We start from the raw sequence: 15,952 nt of genomic DNA on the forward strand, positions 1-15,952 counted from the left end.
AGGAAAAATGACTTAATTATGGTAAAAGAAAAAATTTTAAGTTCTTATTACATATTTCAAAGTTGACCTCCAAAAAAGTTATATGTATTGATTTCCCCACCAATAGGATATCAATTCCACAGGGTGAAAAATATCATTAATTTAAAAGAGTTTTCTTAAGGTAGCTATATATGGCTTACTTGGTTAAAGCACCTATCTCATAAAAGATCTTTCTTTTTTTTTTTTTGAGTTTATTTTATTTATTTTCAGAGTGAGACAGATGGGGAGGGTTAGAGGGAGAGGGAGAGAGAGAGAATCCCAAGCAGGCTCTGCAATGCCAACACAGAGCCCCAATGCAGGGGTTGAACTCATGAGCCATGAGATCATGACCTGAGCCAAGATCAAGAGTTGGACACTTAACCGATTGAGCCACCCAGTGCCCCTTATAGAAGGTTTTTCTTAAAAAAATAGAAAATAGGGGCGCCTGGGTGGCTCAGTCGGTTAAGCATCCGACTTCGGCTCAGGTCATGATCTCGCGGTCCATGAGTTCAAGCCCCGTGTCGGGCTCTGTGCTGACCGCTCAGAGCCTGGAGCCTGTTTCAGATTCTGTGTCTCCCTCCCTCTCTGACCCTCCCCCGTTCATGCGGTCTCTGTCTCAAAAATAAATAAACGTTAAAAAAAAAATTAAAAAAAAATAGAAAATAAACTTAGGTCTAGAGTTGATGTTAAAAATATTAACTCATGTTTTAAATGTTAAAACTTTGTCAATTGAAAAACGTGACTTGTCTACTTGTGTACTTACTTGAAAAATTTGATTAAGAATATAATGAAATGATGATTTGTATTTGTAGAATTTATCATTTAATTGAAGTTTAATAAGTGAATCTTTATTTCCAATTATTTAAAAAAATTATGATGAACCTGGACTAATTCTAAACTTATTTTCAAAGATCAATCCCAAGCCAATTCTGATATTAGCTTTACCTCACTTTTCTGTGTTTTGTGTCTCCTTCCCTTTTTTTACAAATCAGTCCCTTCCCAGTGAGTGGATTCCTTGGCATAAGAGCAAACCTCTAGTATAAGTAATTAAATAATTCACTAAATTAATATATCTTATCTGAATCCATGTAGATTCGGAGTAGACAGTCTCTTTGTTGAACAGAATAAACATTTCACTAGTATGTAATGAAAAAATTGTTTAATGCCCAATCCTTGAGTTTGACTAAAAATATTAGTAAATGGCACTTTTAAACTTTTCTTACTGTCCATCTAGAATGTTTTGTTTTTTTAAACATCTTGGAAGCTATTACTTTGTTCATTCTGTACTAAAATCTTATTTGTAAGAGAAAGCATCTTATTTAAGATATTGTTGTAACAGGATATCTCTTTCTCATTTTTCTAAGGCTGTTTGGGCACTTGGCAATATTGCTGGTGACAATGCCGAATGCAGAGATTTTGTTTTGAATTGTGAAATACTTCCACCTCTTTTAGAGTAAGTACTTTATCACAAATGAATACTAGTTTTGGGAAAAAAATTATATTCTGCAGTATATTTCTGTATACACAATTGCGTTCTTCAGTGATGCTTTTAAATTTGGCTTCTGTTTAGCTGTACCAAGAGTAATAGCTTGAAAGTAGATTAAAAATGTTTCTACTTTTATCGTATCCATCTTTATTTTTTCTTAAGCAATACTTAACAGTGTTCAATGTGTGCTTGATGCTTACTGTGCTGAAATAATTCTATAAAATGAGGATATAAGTAGTTGCACTACAGTCAAAATTTAAGTTTTGCTAAAGCATGGAATCTTTAGTGCATGAACAGATGATGTATTTAGGATATCAGGTTTTTATATTTGATTTTGAAATGTTCAGAGAACAAAGATCATAAGAGATTTTTCTTTCAGAGTTAGAATTTTACTTAAACGATTTATCTAGTGGTTTCTTTTTCAAATACATTACACGTTTTTTTTAAAAAGGAATTATTCTAAATCCTTTACAGAAATTTCATGAAATTATTTGAAAGTTAAATTCCTTTATTCATCTTGGCTACCTTTCACTAAAAAGATCTTTTTTTAGGCTAATTGCCACTGGCAAGTAGTGAAAAAGAAAAAAACTAGTTGAGATGGTTGAAAGGAAAAATTTTGTCATTTCTGTGCTATTAGTCATTCTCTCCAAGCTGAAAAATTGAATAGGAAGAATAAACTTTAGATACTAGTTTGCAAAAGATATTTTATTCTTTTAGAGAGGGTAACTTTCCATGAATAGAGTGATTTCTCAGCATTTCACTCAAGAACATCGAATATTTAGTATGTGTAGGCCACTGAACCACTTGCTATGTCATTAACTTTGGGCTTGTTCAAAGTTAATGTTCCAAAGTGTTGGAGAATTTAGCTGTGCTATAAAATAAAATACTGATTTAGAGTTCAATATCAGAGTTATTTTGAATTTCATACTGTTAAAAGTATCTCTTAAATTTTCAATTTGAGATTTTTCTGGCCTGATTATAGGGTTTGTAGATTGAGCACTTTGTTTCTTTTTACTTTTGCTGTCTCATTTTCTTATTTGTTAGTATTTCAAGTTGGTAATGGTTTATGAAATAATATGTAAGCATTTCTTAATTCTGATTCCTTTAAGTGTTTAAGGAAACTTTAATCATGACCAAAGAAACAAAACAAAACAAAAAAATAAAGCTCTAAAGGAGAACAAAAGCACCCAGCTAAATAGTTATAAACATAATAAATTTCAGAAAAAGAATAGGCTTAAAAAGTAAGTTTCAGTTTCATTAAAAAATTGAGAAAGATAGTGAAAAAGAAATTATGTCAACTTAGCTACCAGATGCATACACTTTAGTTGGGCAAAAGGATGAAAGTTATTAGCTTAAAAAAGATTATGGATTATCTGTTGTTCACATTGAAGTTCACATTTTAGTTGATAAGTAAATGTAAAACTTCTGTTAATGGTTTTATCAATTGTGTTTGAGTTTTAATTTGTTTTACTTTACTTCATTTGATATCAGTAAATATAACTTTTCAGTAAACATAAACCTCTCGGTAAATGTAAACTTCTTACTACTATAGACTTCATATACTGACACATTTGTTGTTTTAATTTAGTTCAACTTTAATTTATATAATAACCCCATTAATATAGTTAAAGAAGAGTAGTATACAACAGAGCTTGGACAACTGCAGTCCTCAGGCCAAATCCGGCCTGCTTCCTGTTTTGTAAATTAAATTTTATTGTAACATAGTCATTCCCATTTGCTTACTTAATATCTATGGTTGCTTTCATGCTACGTCAGCACAGTTGAATAGTTACTACACAGAAAGGTGTGCAAAGCCTAAAATATTTATTTAAAAAGTTTCTCAATCCCTGATATAAAACGTCAATATAATTATTTTATTTCTAAATGTGTTACGATTTTAGGAGGTTTCAAAGACTGTAGGAAGACATGTAGAACAGATTTTGTTTTTATATATGATAAAAGATAATATAACAAAATTTACCATTTTGACTGTTTTAAAATATACAGCTCACTGGCATTAAGCAGTGTTTTGTACCTATCACAATTATTTAGTTCCAGAACTTTTAACACCCCAAGCAGAAACTGCATGACCCATTAAGCTGTCATATCCTATTTCCTCACAGCCTCAGCTCTGGGAAATCACTAATCCACTGTTTCTGTGGATTTGGCTATTCTGGATATTTCATAAAAATGGAATCATATGTTGTGTGACCTTTTGTATCTGGCTTCTTTCACTTAGCATATGTTTTCAAGGTTCATCCATATTATAGCATGTATCAGTACTTCATTATTTTTGTGGCTGAATAATCTTCTATTGTATTTTGTTCCCTTATTCATCAGTTGATGGTCATTTGGGGTTTTTTCCCCCCCATCTTTTGATTATATAGTATTCCTATGAACATTCATTCTTTTTAGGTATATACCTATGAATAGAATTGCTGGGTTGTATGGTAATTCTATCTTTAACTGTTTAAGAATCACCAAACTGTTTTCCATAGCAGCAGTACCATTTTACATTCCCACCAGCAATGTATGAGAGTTTCAGATTTTCCATATTCTCATCAGCGCTTGTTATCTGTTATTCTGATTCTGATTTAAGGCTGTAAGACAGTATCTCATTTTGCTTTGATTTGCATTGAACATCTTTTCATAGGTTTGTTGGCCATATGTATATTTTCTTTGGAGAATGTTTATTAAGTCTTTTGAGTATTTTTTTAAATTTAGTTATTTGTCTCGTTGTTGTGTTACAAGAATTCTTCATAGGGGTGCCTGGGTGGTTCAGTCAGTTGTGTCCAACTTAGGCTTAGGTCATGATATCACGGTTCATGAGTTCAAGTCCCGCATTAGGCTCTGTGATGACAGCTCAGAGCCTGGAGCCTGCTTCAGATTCTGTGTCTCCCTCTCTCCCTGCCCCTCCCCTGCTCGCGCTCTGTCTCTCTCTCTCAAAAATAAATAAACATTAAAAAAAAAGATTTCTTCGTATATTCTGAATAGATTCTTATCAGGTAAATGATTTACAGTTTGTTTTGTTTTGTTTTGTTTTGCGTTCTCTGGGTTGTCTTTACTCTCTTGATAGTGTCCATCGATTCACAAAAGTTTTTTAAATTGATGAAATCCAATGTATCTGTTTTTTCCTTTTGTTGCTTATGCATTTGGTGTCGTATGTAAGAAACCATTGCCAAATTTAAGGTTGTGAATATTTGCCATTATGTTCTCTTCTAAGAATCTTACGGTCTTAGCTCTTATATTTACATCTTTGATCCATTTTGAGTTATTTTTTTTTTTATATGATGTGAGTTGCATTTGGGCATTCACTTATCCCAGCATGATTTGTTGAACAAAATATTCTTTCCCCATTGAACAGTCTTGACACCTTTGTTGTAAATGAGTTGACTATACATGTGTGGGTTCATTTCTAGAGTCTTAATTCTGTTCCATTGATATATACATCTATCCTTATGCCAGTACCATATTGTTTTGATTTCAGTACCTTTGTGGTAGATTTTGAAACGAGAACACGTGAGTCCTTCAATTTTCTTTTTTTGGTTAAGGTTGTTTTAGCTATAGAGGGTTCCTTGCAATTCCATATGAATCTGTTTTCAGGGTACAGAACTGATTAAATTTATTCCTAAGTATTTTATTATTTTTTTGATGGTGTTTAGGTGAAATTTGTTCCTGGATTTCTTTTTTGACTTGTTCATTGGTAGTGCTTTGTGATCTAACATACAGTATATCCTGAGGAATGTTTAATGTGCACTTGAGAAGAATATATATTCTGTTGTTACTGAGTTGAATGTTGTATAGGTGTCTTTTATATTTAGTTGGTTTATAGTCTTGTTGAAGTTCCCTGTTTTTTTGCTGATTATCTATCTAGGTATTCTATCCATTACTGAAAACAGTGTATTGAAGTTTCTAACTATGATTGTTCAACTGTGTATTTCTTCCTTCAGGTGTAACCATTTTTGCTTTGTATACTTTGCTGTGTTGTTAGGTTTTATAAGTTTTAAGTGTTATATCTTCATTATGGATTGATTTTTTTTATCAATATATAGTATTCGTGTTTGTCTCTTAAAATAACTTTTTTTTAAGTTTATTTATTTTAAGAGAGAGAGTGAGCGAGCAGGGGGGAGGGGCAGAGAGAAAGAGAGAATCCCAAGCAGGCCCCACATTGTCAGTGCAGAGCCAGACTTGGGGCTCGAACCCATGAACCATAGGATCATGACCTGAGCTCAAATCAAGAGTCAGTGGCTTAACCAACTGAGCCACCCAGGCACCCCACCTTAAAATAACTTTTAACTTGAAGTCTGTTTATCTGATACTAGTATAATTAGTATTTATCTGATTCCATCCTTTCACTTTCAGCCTCTTTGTGCCTTTAAATCTAAAGTGAGTATCTTGTAAAGTTTATTATAGATGGCTTATAGATTGTTGCTTGTTTATTTTTGGGTTTTTTAAAAATGTATTCTGCCAGTCACTGCCTTCTAATTGAAGGCTTTAATCCATTTGTAATCAGCATAAATACTGACAAGGAAGGACTTCTGCCATTTTATTGTGTTCTGTATGTTTTATATCTTTTTTGCTTCTCAGTTCCTTATTGCTTTCTTTTGTGTTTGATTTTTTGTGGTAAGATATGGTATTGATTCCTTTCTCATCTCCTTTTCTGTATATTTTCTAGTTATTTTCTTAATGATTAATCCAGGGAGTACAGTTAACATCTTAAACTTACAATAACCTTGTTTAAATTAATACCAATTTAATCTCAGTCTTATGAAAAAACTTTGCTCCTGTATATTACTGTCCTACCTCCTTTAAGTTGCTATTGTCAAAAATAACATTGTACATTGTATGCCAGTTAACATCGACTTATAATTATTACTTTATTTATTTTTTAAATCCTATAGAAAAAAAAGAAAAATTACAAATCAAAACTACTAGCTTTTATATTAACCTATATACTTATTTTTAGCAGTGTTCTTTTTTTTTCTTCTGGTTTTGAGTTACTGTTTACTGTGCTTTCAGTTTTAGTTACTTTTGTAAAGCAAATCTACTAGTGATGAATTTTCTCAGCTTTTGTTGTGCAGGGAATCTTTTACTCTCTCTTTGATTATTTTGAAGGATAGTTTTACATGATATAGAATTCTTGCAGGATACAGAATTCTTAGTTGACAGCTTTTTTTTTTTTTTCAGCAGATTAAATATAAATCTCATTGCCTTCTGTCCTCCATGGATTTTGATGAGAATTTAGCTGCTGGTCTTAATGAGGAGTTCCTAGTTAGACAAAACAAAGTCAAGCCCCCTGCATCAGTCCTGCAGGCAGCACCCACACAGATCAAAACAGACAGACACAATTTCTCGGAAACACGTCTCTTTAGCTCTATTTTTAGAACCAGGAACTCACAGTGGGAGCTCTAGCTTTCTTCTTCAAGACTGTTGCCAGGGAGTGCCTGGGTGGCTCAGTTGGCTCAGCTGAAGCCTCTGACTTCAGCTCAGGTCATGATCTGTCGGTTTGTGGGTTTGAGCCCCACCTCAGGCTCTGTGCTGACAGCTTGCTCAGAGCCTGGAGGCTGCTCCGGATTCTGTCTCCCTTTCTCTCTGCCCCTCCCCTGCTCAACTCTGTCTCTGTCTCTCTCAAAAATAAATAAACATTAAAAAAAAATGTAAAAAAGACTGCTGCCAGAGTGGGGAGGGAGTTGGGCAAGGGTAAATTATGCTGTTTAAAGCCCACCACATTTTAGCCCTTTCCTATTTAAAAGTTTTCTTTGTAAACTTTTGACTGTTTTCAAGAGTTCTTTTTTTTTAAATATGAAATTTATTGACAAATTGGTTTCCATACAACACCCAGTGCTCATCCCAACAGGTGCCCTCCTCAATGCCCATCACCCACTTTCCCCTCCCTCCCACCCCCCATCAACCCTCAGTTTATTCTCAGCTTTTAAGAGTCTCTTATGGTTTGCCTCCCTCCCTCTCTTTTTTTTTCCCTTCCCCTCCCCCATGGTCTTCTGTTAAGTTTCTCAGGATCCACATAAGAGTGAAAACATACGGTATCTGTCTTTCTCTGTATGACTTATTTCACCTAGCATCACACTCTCCAGTTCCATCCACGTTGCTACAAAAGGCCAGATTTCATTCTTTCTCATTGCCAAGTAGTATTCCATTATATATGTAAACCACAGTTTCTTTATCCATTCATCAGTTGATGGACATTTAGGCTCTTTCCATAATTTGGCTATTGTTGAGAGTGCTGCTATAAACATTGGGGTACAAGTGCCCCTATGCATCAGCATAAATTCCTAGCAGTATCCCTTGGGTAAATTCCTAGCAGTCATAAGATAGATCTATTTTTAATTTTTGAGGAACATCCACACTGTTTCCAGAGTGGCTGCACCAATTTGCATTCCCACCAACAGTGCAAGAGGGTTCCTGTTTCTCCACATCCTCTCTAGCATCTATAGTCTCCTGATTTGTTCATTTTGGCCACTCTGACTGGCGTGAGGTGATATCTCAGTGTGGTTTTGATTTGTATTTCCCTGATGAGGAGTGACGTTGAGCATCTTTTCATGTGCCTGTTGGCCATCTGGATGTTTTCTTTAGAGAAGTGTCTATTCATGTTTTCTGCCCATTTCTTCACTGGATTATTTGTTTTTCGGGTATGGAGTTTGGTGAGCTCTTTATAGATTTTTGGATACTAGCCCTTTGTCTGATATGTCATTTGCAAATATCTTTTCCCATTCTGTCGGTTGCCTTTTAGTTTTGTTGATTGTTTCCTTTGCAGTGCAGAAGCTTTTTATCTTCACGAGGTCCCAATAGTTCATTTTTGCTTTTAATTCCCTTGCCTTTGGAGATGTGTCAAGTAAGAAATTGCTGCGGCTGAGGTCAAAGAGGTTTTTTCCTGCTTTCTCCTCTAGGGTTTTGATGGTTTCCTGTCTCACATTCAGGTCCTTCATCCATTTTGAGTTTATTTTTGTGAATGGTGTAAGAAAGTGGTCTAGTTTCATTCGTGTGCATGTTGCTGTCCAGTTTTCCCAGCACCATTTGTTAAAGAGACTGTCTTTTTTCCATTGGATACTCTTTCCTGCTTTGTTAAACATTAGTTTGCCATACATTTGTGGGTCCAATTCTGGAGCCTCTACTCTATTCCATTGGTCTATGTGTCTGTTTTTGTGCCAGTACCATGCTATCTTGATGATTACAGCTTTGTAGTAGAGGCTAAAGTCTGGGATTGTGATGCTTTGGTTTTCTTCAAAATTACTTTGGCTATTTGGGGCCTTTTGTGGTTCCATACAAATTTTAGGATTGCTTGTTCTAGCTTCGAGAAGAATGCTGGTGCAATTTTGATTGGGATTGCATTGAATGTGTAGATAGCTTTGGGTAGTATTGACATTTTGACAACATTTATTCTTCCAATCCATGAACACGGAATGTTTTTCCCATTTCTTTATATCTTCTTCAATTTCCTTCATAAGCTTTCTATAGTTTTCAGCATACAGATCTTGTACATCTTTGGTTAGGTTTATTCCTAGGTTTTTTATGCTTCTTGGTGCAATTGTGAATGGGATCAGTTTCTTTATTTGTCTTTCTGTTGCTTCATTATTAGTGTATAAGAATGCAACTGATTTCTGTACATTAATTTTGTATCCTGCGACTTTGCTGAATTCATGTATCAGTTCTAGCAGACTTTTGGTGGAATCTGTCAGGTTTTCCACATATAGTATCATGTCACCTGCAAAAAGTGAAAGCTTGACTTCATCTTTGCCAATTTTGATGCCTTTGATTTCCTTTTGTTGTCTGATTGCTGATGCTAGAACTTCCAACACTATGTTAAACAACAGCAGTGAGAGTGGACATCCCTGTCGTGTTCCTGATCTCAGCGGGAAAGCTCTCAGTTTTTCCCCATTGAGGATGGTATTAGCTGTGGGCTTTTCATAAATGGCTTTTATGATGTTTAAATGTGTTCCTTCTATCCTGAGTTTCTCGAGGGTTTTTATTAAGAAAGGATGCTGAATGTTGTCAAAAGCTTTTCTGCCACGATTGACAGGATCATATGGTTCTTATCTTATTAATGTGATGTATCACGTTGATTGATTTACGAATGTGGAACCAGCCCTGCAGCCCAGGAATGAATCCCACTTGATCATGGTGAATAATTTTATGTGCTGTTGAATTCAATTTGCTAGTATCTTGTTGAGAATTTTTGCATCCATATTCATCAGGGATATTGGCTTATAGTTCTCTTTTTTTTTCTGGGTCTCTGTCTGGTTTGGGAATCAAAGTAATGCTGGCTTCATAGAATGAGTCTGGAAGTTTTCCTTCCCTTTCTATTTTTTGGAACAGTTTGAGAAGGATAGGTGTTATCTCTGCTTTAAATGTCTGGTAGAATTCCCCAGGGAAGCCATCTGGTCCTGGACTCTTATTTGTTGGGAGATTTTTAATAACTGATTCAATTTCCTCACTGGTTATGGGTCTATTCAAATTTTCTATTTCTTCCCGTTTGAGTTTTGGAAGTTTGTGAGTGCTTAGGAATTTGTCAATTTCTTCCAGTTTGTCCAGTTTGTTGGCATATAATTTTTCATAGTATTCCCTGATAATTGCTTGTATTTCTGAGGGATTGGTTGTAATAATTCCATTTTCATTCATGATTTTATCTATTTGGGTCATCTCCCTTTTCTTTTTGAGAAGCCTGGCTAGAGGTTTATCAATTTTGTTTATTTTTTCAAAAAACCAACTCTTGGTTTCATTGATCTGCTCTACAGTTTTTTTAGATTCTATATTGTTTATTTCTGCTTTGATCTTTATTATTTCTCTTCTGTGCTGGGTTTGGAGTGTCTTTGCTGTTTTGCTTCTATTTCCTAACAGCACACGCTGTTAGATTTTGTATTTGGGATTTCTTTTTTTTTTTTTTTTTTAATGTTTATTTTGAGAGAGAGTGCTGCAAATGGGGGAGGGGCAGAGAGGGAGAGAGAATCCCAAGCAGGCTCAGCACTGCAATGCCCACTAGGGGTTAGGCTCCATCTCACTGATTGTGAGATCATGACCTGAGCTGAAACTCCAAGAGTTGGATGCTTAAGTGACTTAGCTGCCCAGGTGCCCCTGTCTTCAAGAGTTCTGATAAAGTTGATTCTGACAAAGTTTGCAGATTTTTTTGTTGTTGTTTATATATTTTTTTCTAGTGGGGGACAAGCTGCAAAAGTTAACTTCTCTACCATTTTTGCTGATGTCACTACAGAATAGAGGTTTTGTTTTTTTTAAACCTAGTTTCTGTATAGCTGTGGCAGGTTGCAGATCAAATATACTGAGAGACAATCTATTCAGAACAAAACATCTCTTCTCAGTAGCTGATCTGCATTTGATTTGACCCTGTGTACATACCTTGCTTCCTAAAAGTATAATGTATTATTTTCATGGTAAAAAAAAAAGTAATCCAATACTCTTTTTAAAGTACATAGAAATGAGTCAGTTTTCCATGACACCCTTTATTTTGACATGTTTTATGTCTTGTAAAAATCTATTCAGATCATAGATTCCAATTTTTAAAAATAAAGTGGTGATATATATTTTTATTTCTGGGGATATAATTATTTTTAAAATTCCCCTTTCCTAGTTTACCACTTGGGTTTGACTACCTTATGAAATATATTGCGAATTTTTATACTTTATGATACAAAATAGCTAAAGAGAAAAAATGAATGTAAAGTGACAATTTTCTTTTTTCTTTTCTTTTTTTTCTTTCTTTCTTTCTTTCTTTCTTTTTTTTTTTTTTTTTTTTTTTTTTTGGCAGGTTATTAACAAATTCAAACAGACTAACAACAACCAGAAATGCTGTATGGGCCCTCTCAAATTTATGTAGAGGGAAAAACCCTCCTCCAAACTTTAGTAAGGTATGAATAAAATATACAAATTAAGGAATCTATCTATGTAAATGTTTAAATCTCCTTATAATAGATTTTTAGAGATTGAAGGAAACATTATGCCTTTTTTTGGTAATTATTTTCTTTATTGACCAGACAATATTGAGATATACAGTGGAAAAGAAGTTTCCCTTCTGCTCTTACTTTACCTCATGATTGCCCCTCAGCAACCATTGTCACTTTGTTGTTTATGTACGTTAATGTTGACTTTAGAAATCCACTAGTCTAGTCCTTTTCATTTATAGGAAATTGAAGCCCCTAAAAAGGTAAAGGTAATTCATCCAGGTCTACTCTTAGTTGTAAAATCTGAAAAGTAATTAGTCCATGGTGGCTTCTGCTTTCCCAGTGTACTTTTTATCTGTTTAGAATATCTTTTTCCCCATCTCCTCATATTCTGCTAAAAGAGTAGATTATTATTAATAAATTCCCAGTCTAGTTCTATTGTCTTACCAATAAGATGCTGTTAAAAAAATAGAATGTAGGTAAATTTCTGGGCTATCATTATACTTCTTCTGAATTCAGTATTAATTAAAGAGGAACGAGAGCTCAAAATCTGGTGTGGATTTAGTGATAACGTTTCTGGGGGCAAAAAATAATAAATTCCTTATTCAAAAATATGCATGAATTAGTATGCCTTCTCATTTATGCTTTAACCATTCCAGTTTTAAAAATGGGTGATTTGGCCACATTTCATGTGAACTGCCAACACGACTTTAAAATCTCATTGGTACCATGATTCTGTTGATCTTTCTCCACACCCCATAGCATGTTATGGGTTCAATCATAGTTCATAAAATTCTTATACTACCATCTATGCTTATTCTATTCCATGTTTGTTGACAAGTGCATAATATGACTAAAGAGCTAGTTTAAAGCATTGTAAAGTATGCTAAAAGGAGGAACAAAATTATTATTTTAATCAGAAATTTGGTTTAATAGATATATATCTTAGAAAAGTTTTGCATAAGTTGTACCACAGCTCCTCGAGGAAGCATATTATAAAACAATGTTGCAACAATGGCCTTATTCAGTATAAAAGGATTTTTTATAATTTTCACTTTAATAGTGAAAGAAGAAATGAGTATTTGGACTGTGTATAATACAAGGAAAAGAATATTATGTGGTACACAAGTACCCCTCAAACAGCCTTAGAAAAAAACCTATATAAAAAAGCTGATTATTTGGCATGATCATTATAGAATTGGAAGGAAAGAAAATGTTCATATTTTATCTAAGGAGATGATAAGGGTCCATTCAACTGATGGTGGTGAATCTTTCACCAGCTATTTATATGTTTAGACTTGCATGTAGAATTTGCTTGCTAATTATATTTATGGTTTTAGCAATCATTGTAATCTATTTTACCTCTTAAAAATGCTACTTTAATTGAGATTTTACTCCGTGAACTTTGGTTTATGCATTGCTTTTCATTTTAAATTTCTTTCTTTAAAATACATTCCTTTTAAGCATTTGGGGTTTTGTTGCCTTCCTCTGCTTTTAAAATAGTGTGGATCTGTATGTGTATATTTTTAAATAATAATTATGAGATAGTTGTAAATATATAATTAGTTTAAAATGCCATGTTTGATTTTTCCTTTTTCCCTATTAGTAACAGTATTGGATTATTTTTTTAAATATATATTTATTTATTTTTGAGAGAGAGAAGGAAAGACAGTGCACAAATGGGATAGGGGCAGAGAGGGAGAGACAGAATCCCAAGTGGCTCAAACTCATGAACCATGAGATCATGACCTGAGCTTAAATCAAGAGTCAGCTGCTTAACCTACTGAGCCATCCAGGTGCCCCTTAAAATATATTTTATATGTATATATATGTGTATGTGCATATTTCCCATTTCATCTTATAATGTATTCAAAAAAACATGTATTCAGGAGTTGAGATTTAATAAAATTAGTAGTTTTAACTGTTTCAACAAGTTAATTCTTAAATGAAACTGGGTTTCTCTCCCCTTCTAAGTATGTGGAGGTAAAAAATTCAAAGATCAGTGGTACATTTTGGTACTACTGCCTTGATTTTTTTTTTTTTTAACGTTTTTATTTATTTTTGAGACAGAGACAGAGCATGAATGGGGGAGGAGCAGAGAGAGAGGGAGACACAGAATCAGAAGCAGGCTCCAGGCTCTGAGCCATCAGCCCAGATCCTGATGCGGGGCTCGAACTCACGGACCGCGAGATTGCGAGATCGTGACCTGAGCTGAAGTCGGATGCTCAACCGACTGAGCCACCCCGGCGCCCCACTACTGCCTTGATTTATACTGAAGTACTGATAGTTTTACCCACCATTGCTTTTGTAGCTTTAGTACAAATGTCAACAAAGTGAAAAAGACCCATTATGTGTTAGAATAATTATGAAAATGGTTTTGGCATTAAAGAGCCCCCTGAAAGTTTCAGGAATCCTCCAGGGGTCCATGGACCACACTTTGAGAACCATTGGCCTACAACTTAATGCTTAGTATCTGCTTAATATGTACCTAATTCCCTTTTCTTCCTTAACTGCTTGCTTATAAATCACCTTTTCCATGAGCTCTACTCTGATTACTGTGTATAATAATGTAATCTGTCACTGCCTCCAGCCACTGACTTCCACATTTTAATCTAATTTTTTTCCTCAGCATCCTTTAACATAGTATGTGTTTTTAAAATTTTTTACATATATTAATTTAAAAAAATCTTCCATTAAAATATAAACTCCTTAGAGTTAGGAATCTTTGTCTCTTCTTGTTTACTTATATATCCCAAGCTTATAGTGTAATTCACGTTAAAAGGGCTTAAGACTTTTGTTGCGTACATTTTCTGTGATTTTTCTATGAGAGATTTTTCCTGTATTGTTGACTTTTTTTGAAATTTTTATTTTTACAATCATATTTTATATTTTCAAGATTTTTTTTTTTTCTGCTCATTTTTATATAGACTTCTTCTATAAGCTTCTTTTATGGACCTAGCAAATTGTGTATCTGTGAGGATTTACAGTTTTTTTGAGCTTTTATTTTTTCTGGTGTCTCTGTTTTTTTGTATGTTTTTGTTTTGTTTATGGTTTGTTTGTCTTAGTCTCATTTTTACTGGGGGATCTCCTCATTTAACTGGTGGTCTTGGGTACTCTGGACATACTTAGGAAGCAGGCAGTAAAAGCTAAATGGAAAATGGGTAGATAGGTGGGTGTTTAGACTCATCATTTCATGGACTTCATTACAGAGTAATTGGACAGCAAAACCATGTTTTCTCTGAGGAACTCCAAATTTCAGTATGCTTTCTGAGATCATACTGTCTCCAGAGACGATTTTCCAGTCTCCTGCTGGAAAGTAAATAGATTGGGTTGAGGTGTGGTGTATAGATAATACTACTGGAGATGTGAGAATTGGGTATTGGAAGACAGCTAGAGGATTTCTTCAGTTAGTATGTAAACTTTTACTCTGGAATTTCTGATCCTGTGCTTTATTTCAACCTTGTCTATGCCTGATACCCCAAAGTTCAGTTTCTGTAGTTCACTTTTTGTTGTTCAGCTTCTCCTTAAAATAAACCTCTAGTCTTTGGTAGCATTGAGAATATTAGACACCTACCTATATGGTAGGGACCCAGAGTCTAACCTGTTTCCCATTTAGATTTTTAAGCTCTTTCTGTTTTAACACCGTTCCTCTTCTGTGTTTTCTGTGATACCTGGTACCTCTGATTCTAGAGATCTTTGGGATGATAGTTGGATGATAAATTAGCTTTCTTCTTCTTTTTTTTTTTAAGCTTCCTTCTTATTGGTAGCTACCTCTCCAGGCATTGAGGTGCCACCTTTCCCTCCTCATTTATAATCGTGTCCCCTATATATTACGGGCAGGATTACCGATGTCCACTGCACTCCTCAGAGATAGAATTTGTATTTCTCTTTCTTCTTTTCCTTGTTCTGAGAAGACAGTGAATCAGAAATAATTTTATTTTGCGTCCTTTAAAAATATGTAGTACTTCACTGTTTTTTAAGTCAGTACAAAGATATGGATTAGCTATGCTGAATTTTTTAACTCAAAAATTTATATTTGCTTTAAAAATAATTTACACATTTCTCTGTTCAAGGAAGAGAAGGTGGTTGGCAAGGGTGAAGGCATGATTGTTCAGGAAGGATCCAGTTGTGCAGATTTGTTTTACTAACTTACAAACACATCTATTTTGTAAAGAAACTATTTCTTGTTCCAGGGCCCTAGGGTCATCCTTACAGGAGACGGCCCAGCAGAGAACATTGATAAGTATTTTTAGAAGGTTATAGTTTATGTCCTGGCAGTCTTTAAAATCAAGGTAAAGAGAAAATTCATCTAAAATACTAGAGCATGAGGGGCATCTGGGTGGCTCAGTTGGTTAAGCGTTTGACTTCGGCTTAGGTCATGATCTCACGGTCCATGAGTTCGAGCTCCGTGTCTTGGGCTCTGTGCTGACAACTGGAGCCTGGAGCCTGCTTCGGATTTTGTGTCTCCATCTCTCTCTGTCTTTCCCCTGCTCGCTCTCTCTCTCTCTCTCTCTCTCAAAAAATAAGTAAACATTTAAAA

The 15,952-nt window shown here is 34.5% G+C and overlaps 1 protein-coding gene across 4 annotated transcripts in view; it reads left to right on the plus strand.

The window, feature by feature from the left end:
* The window catches only part of KPNA5 (karyopherin subunit alpha 5), a 55,114-nt gene that overhangs the window by 11,233 nt on the left and 27,929 nt on the right, over window positions 1–15,952 (plus strand). For all 4 annotated transcript variants that reach the window (XR_006217834.1, XM_042987058.1, XM_042987059.1 and 1 more), the window contains exons 7-8: window positions 1,383–1,471; window positions 11,280–11,379. Coding sequence is in view for 3 of the 4 variants with exons in the window: in XM_042987058.1 (XP_042842992.1) it covers window positions 1,383–1,471; window positions 11,280–11,379 (189 nt within the window). In the remaining variant the exon portion in view is untranslated. The remainder of the gene's footprint in view (window positions 1–1,382; window positions 1,472–11,279; window positions 11,380–15,952) is intronic.

Source organism: Panthera tigris, chromosome B2 (assembly GCF_018350195.1).
Source record: "Panthera tigris isolate Pti1 chromosome B2, P.tigris_Pti1_mat1.1, whole genome shotgun sequence".
Lineage (NCBI taxonomy): Eukaryota > Metazoa > Chordata > Mammalia > Carnivora > Felidae > Panthera > Panthera tigris.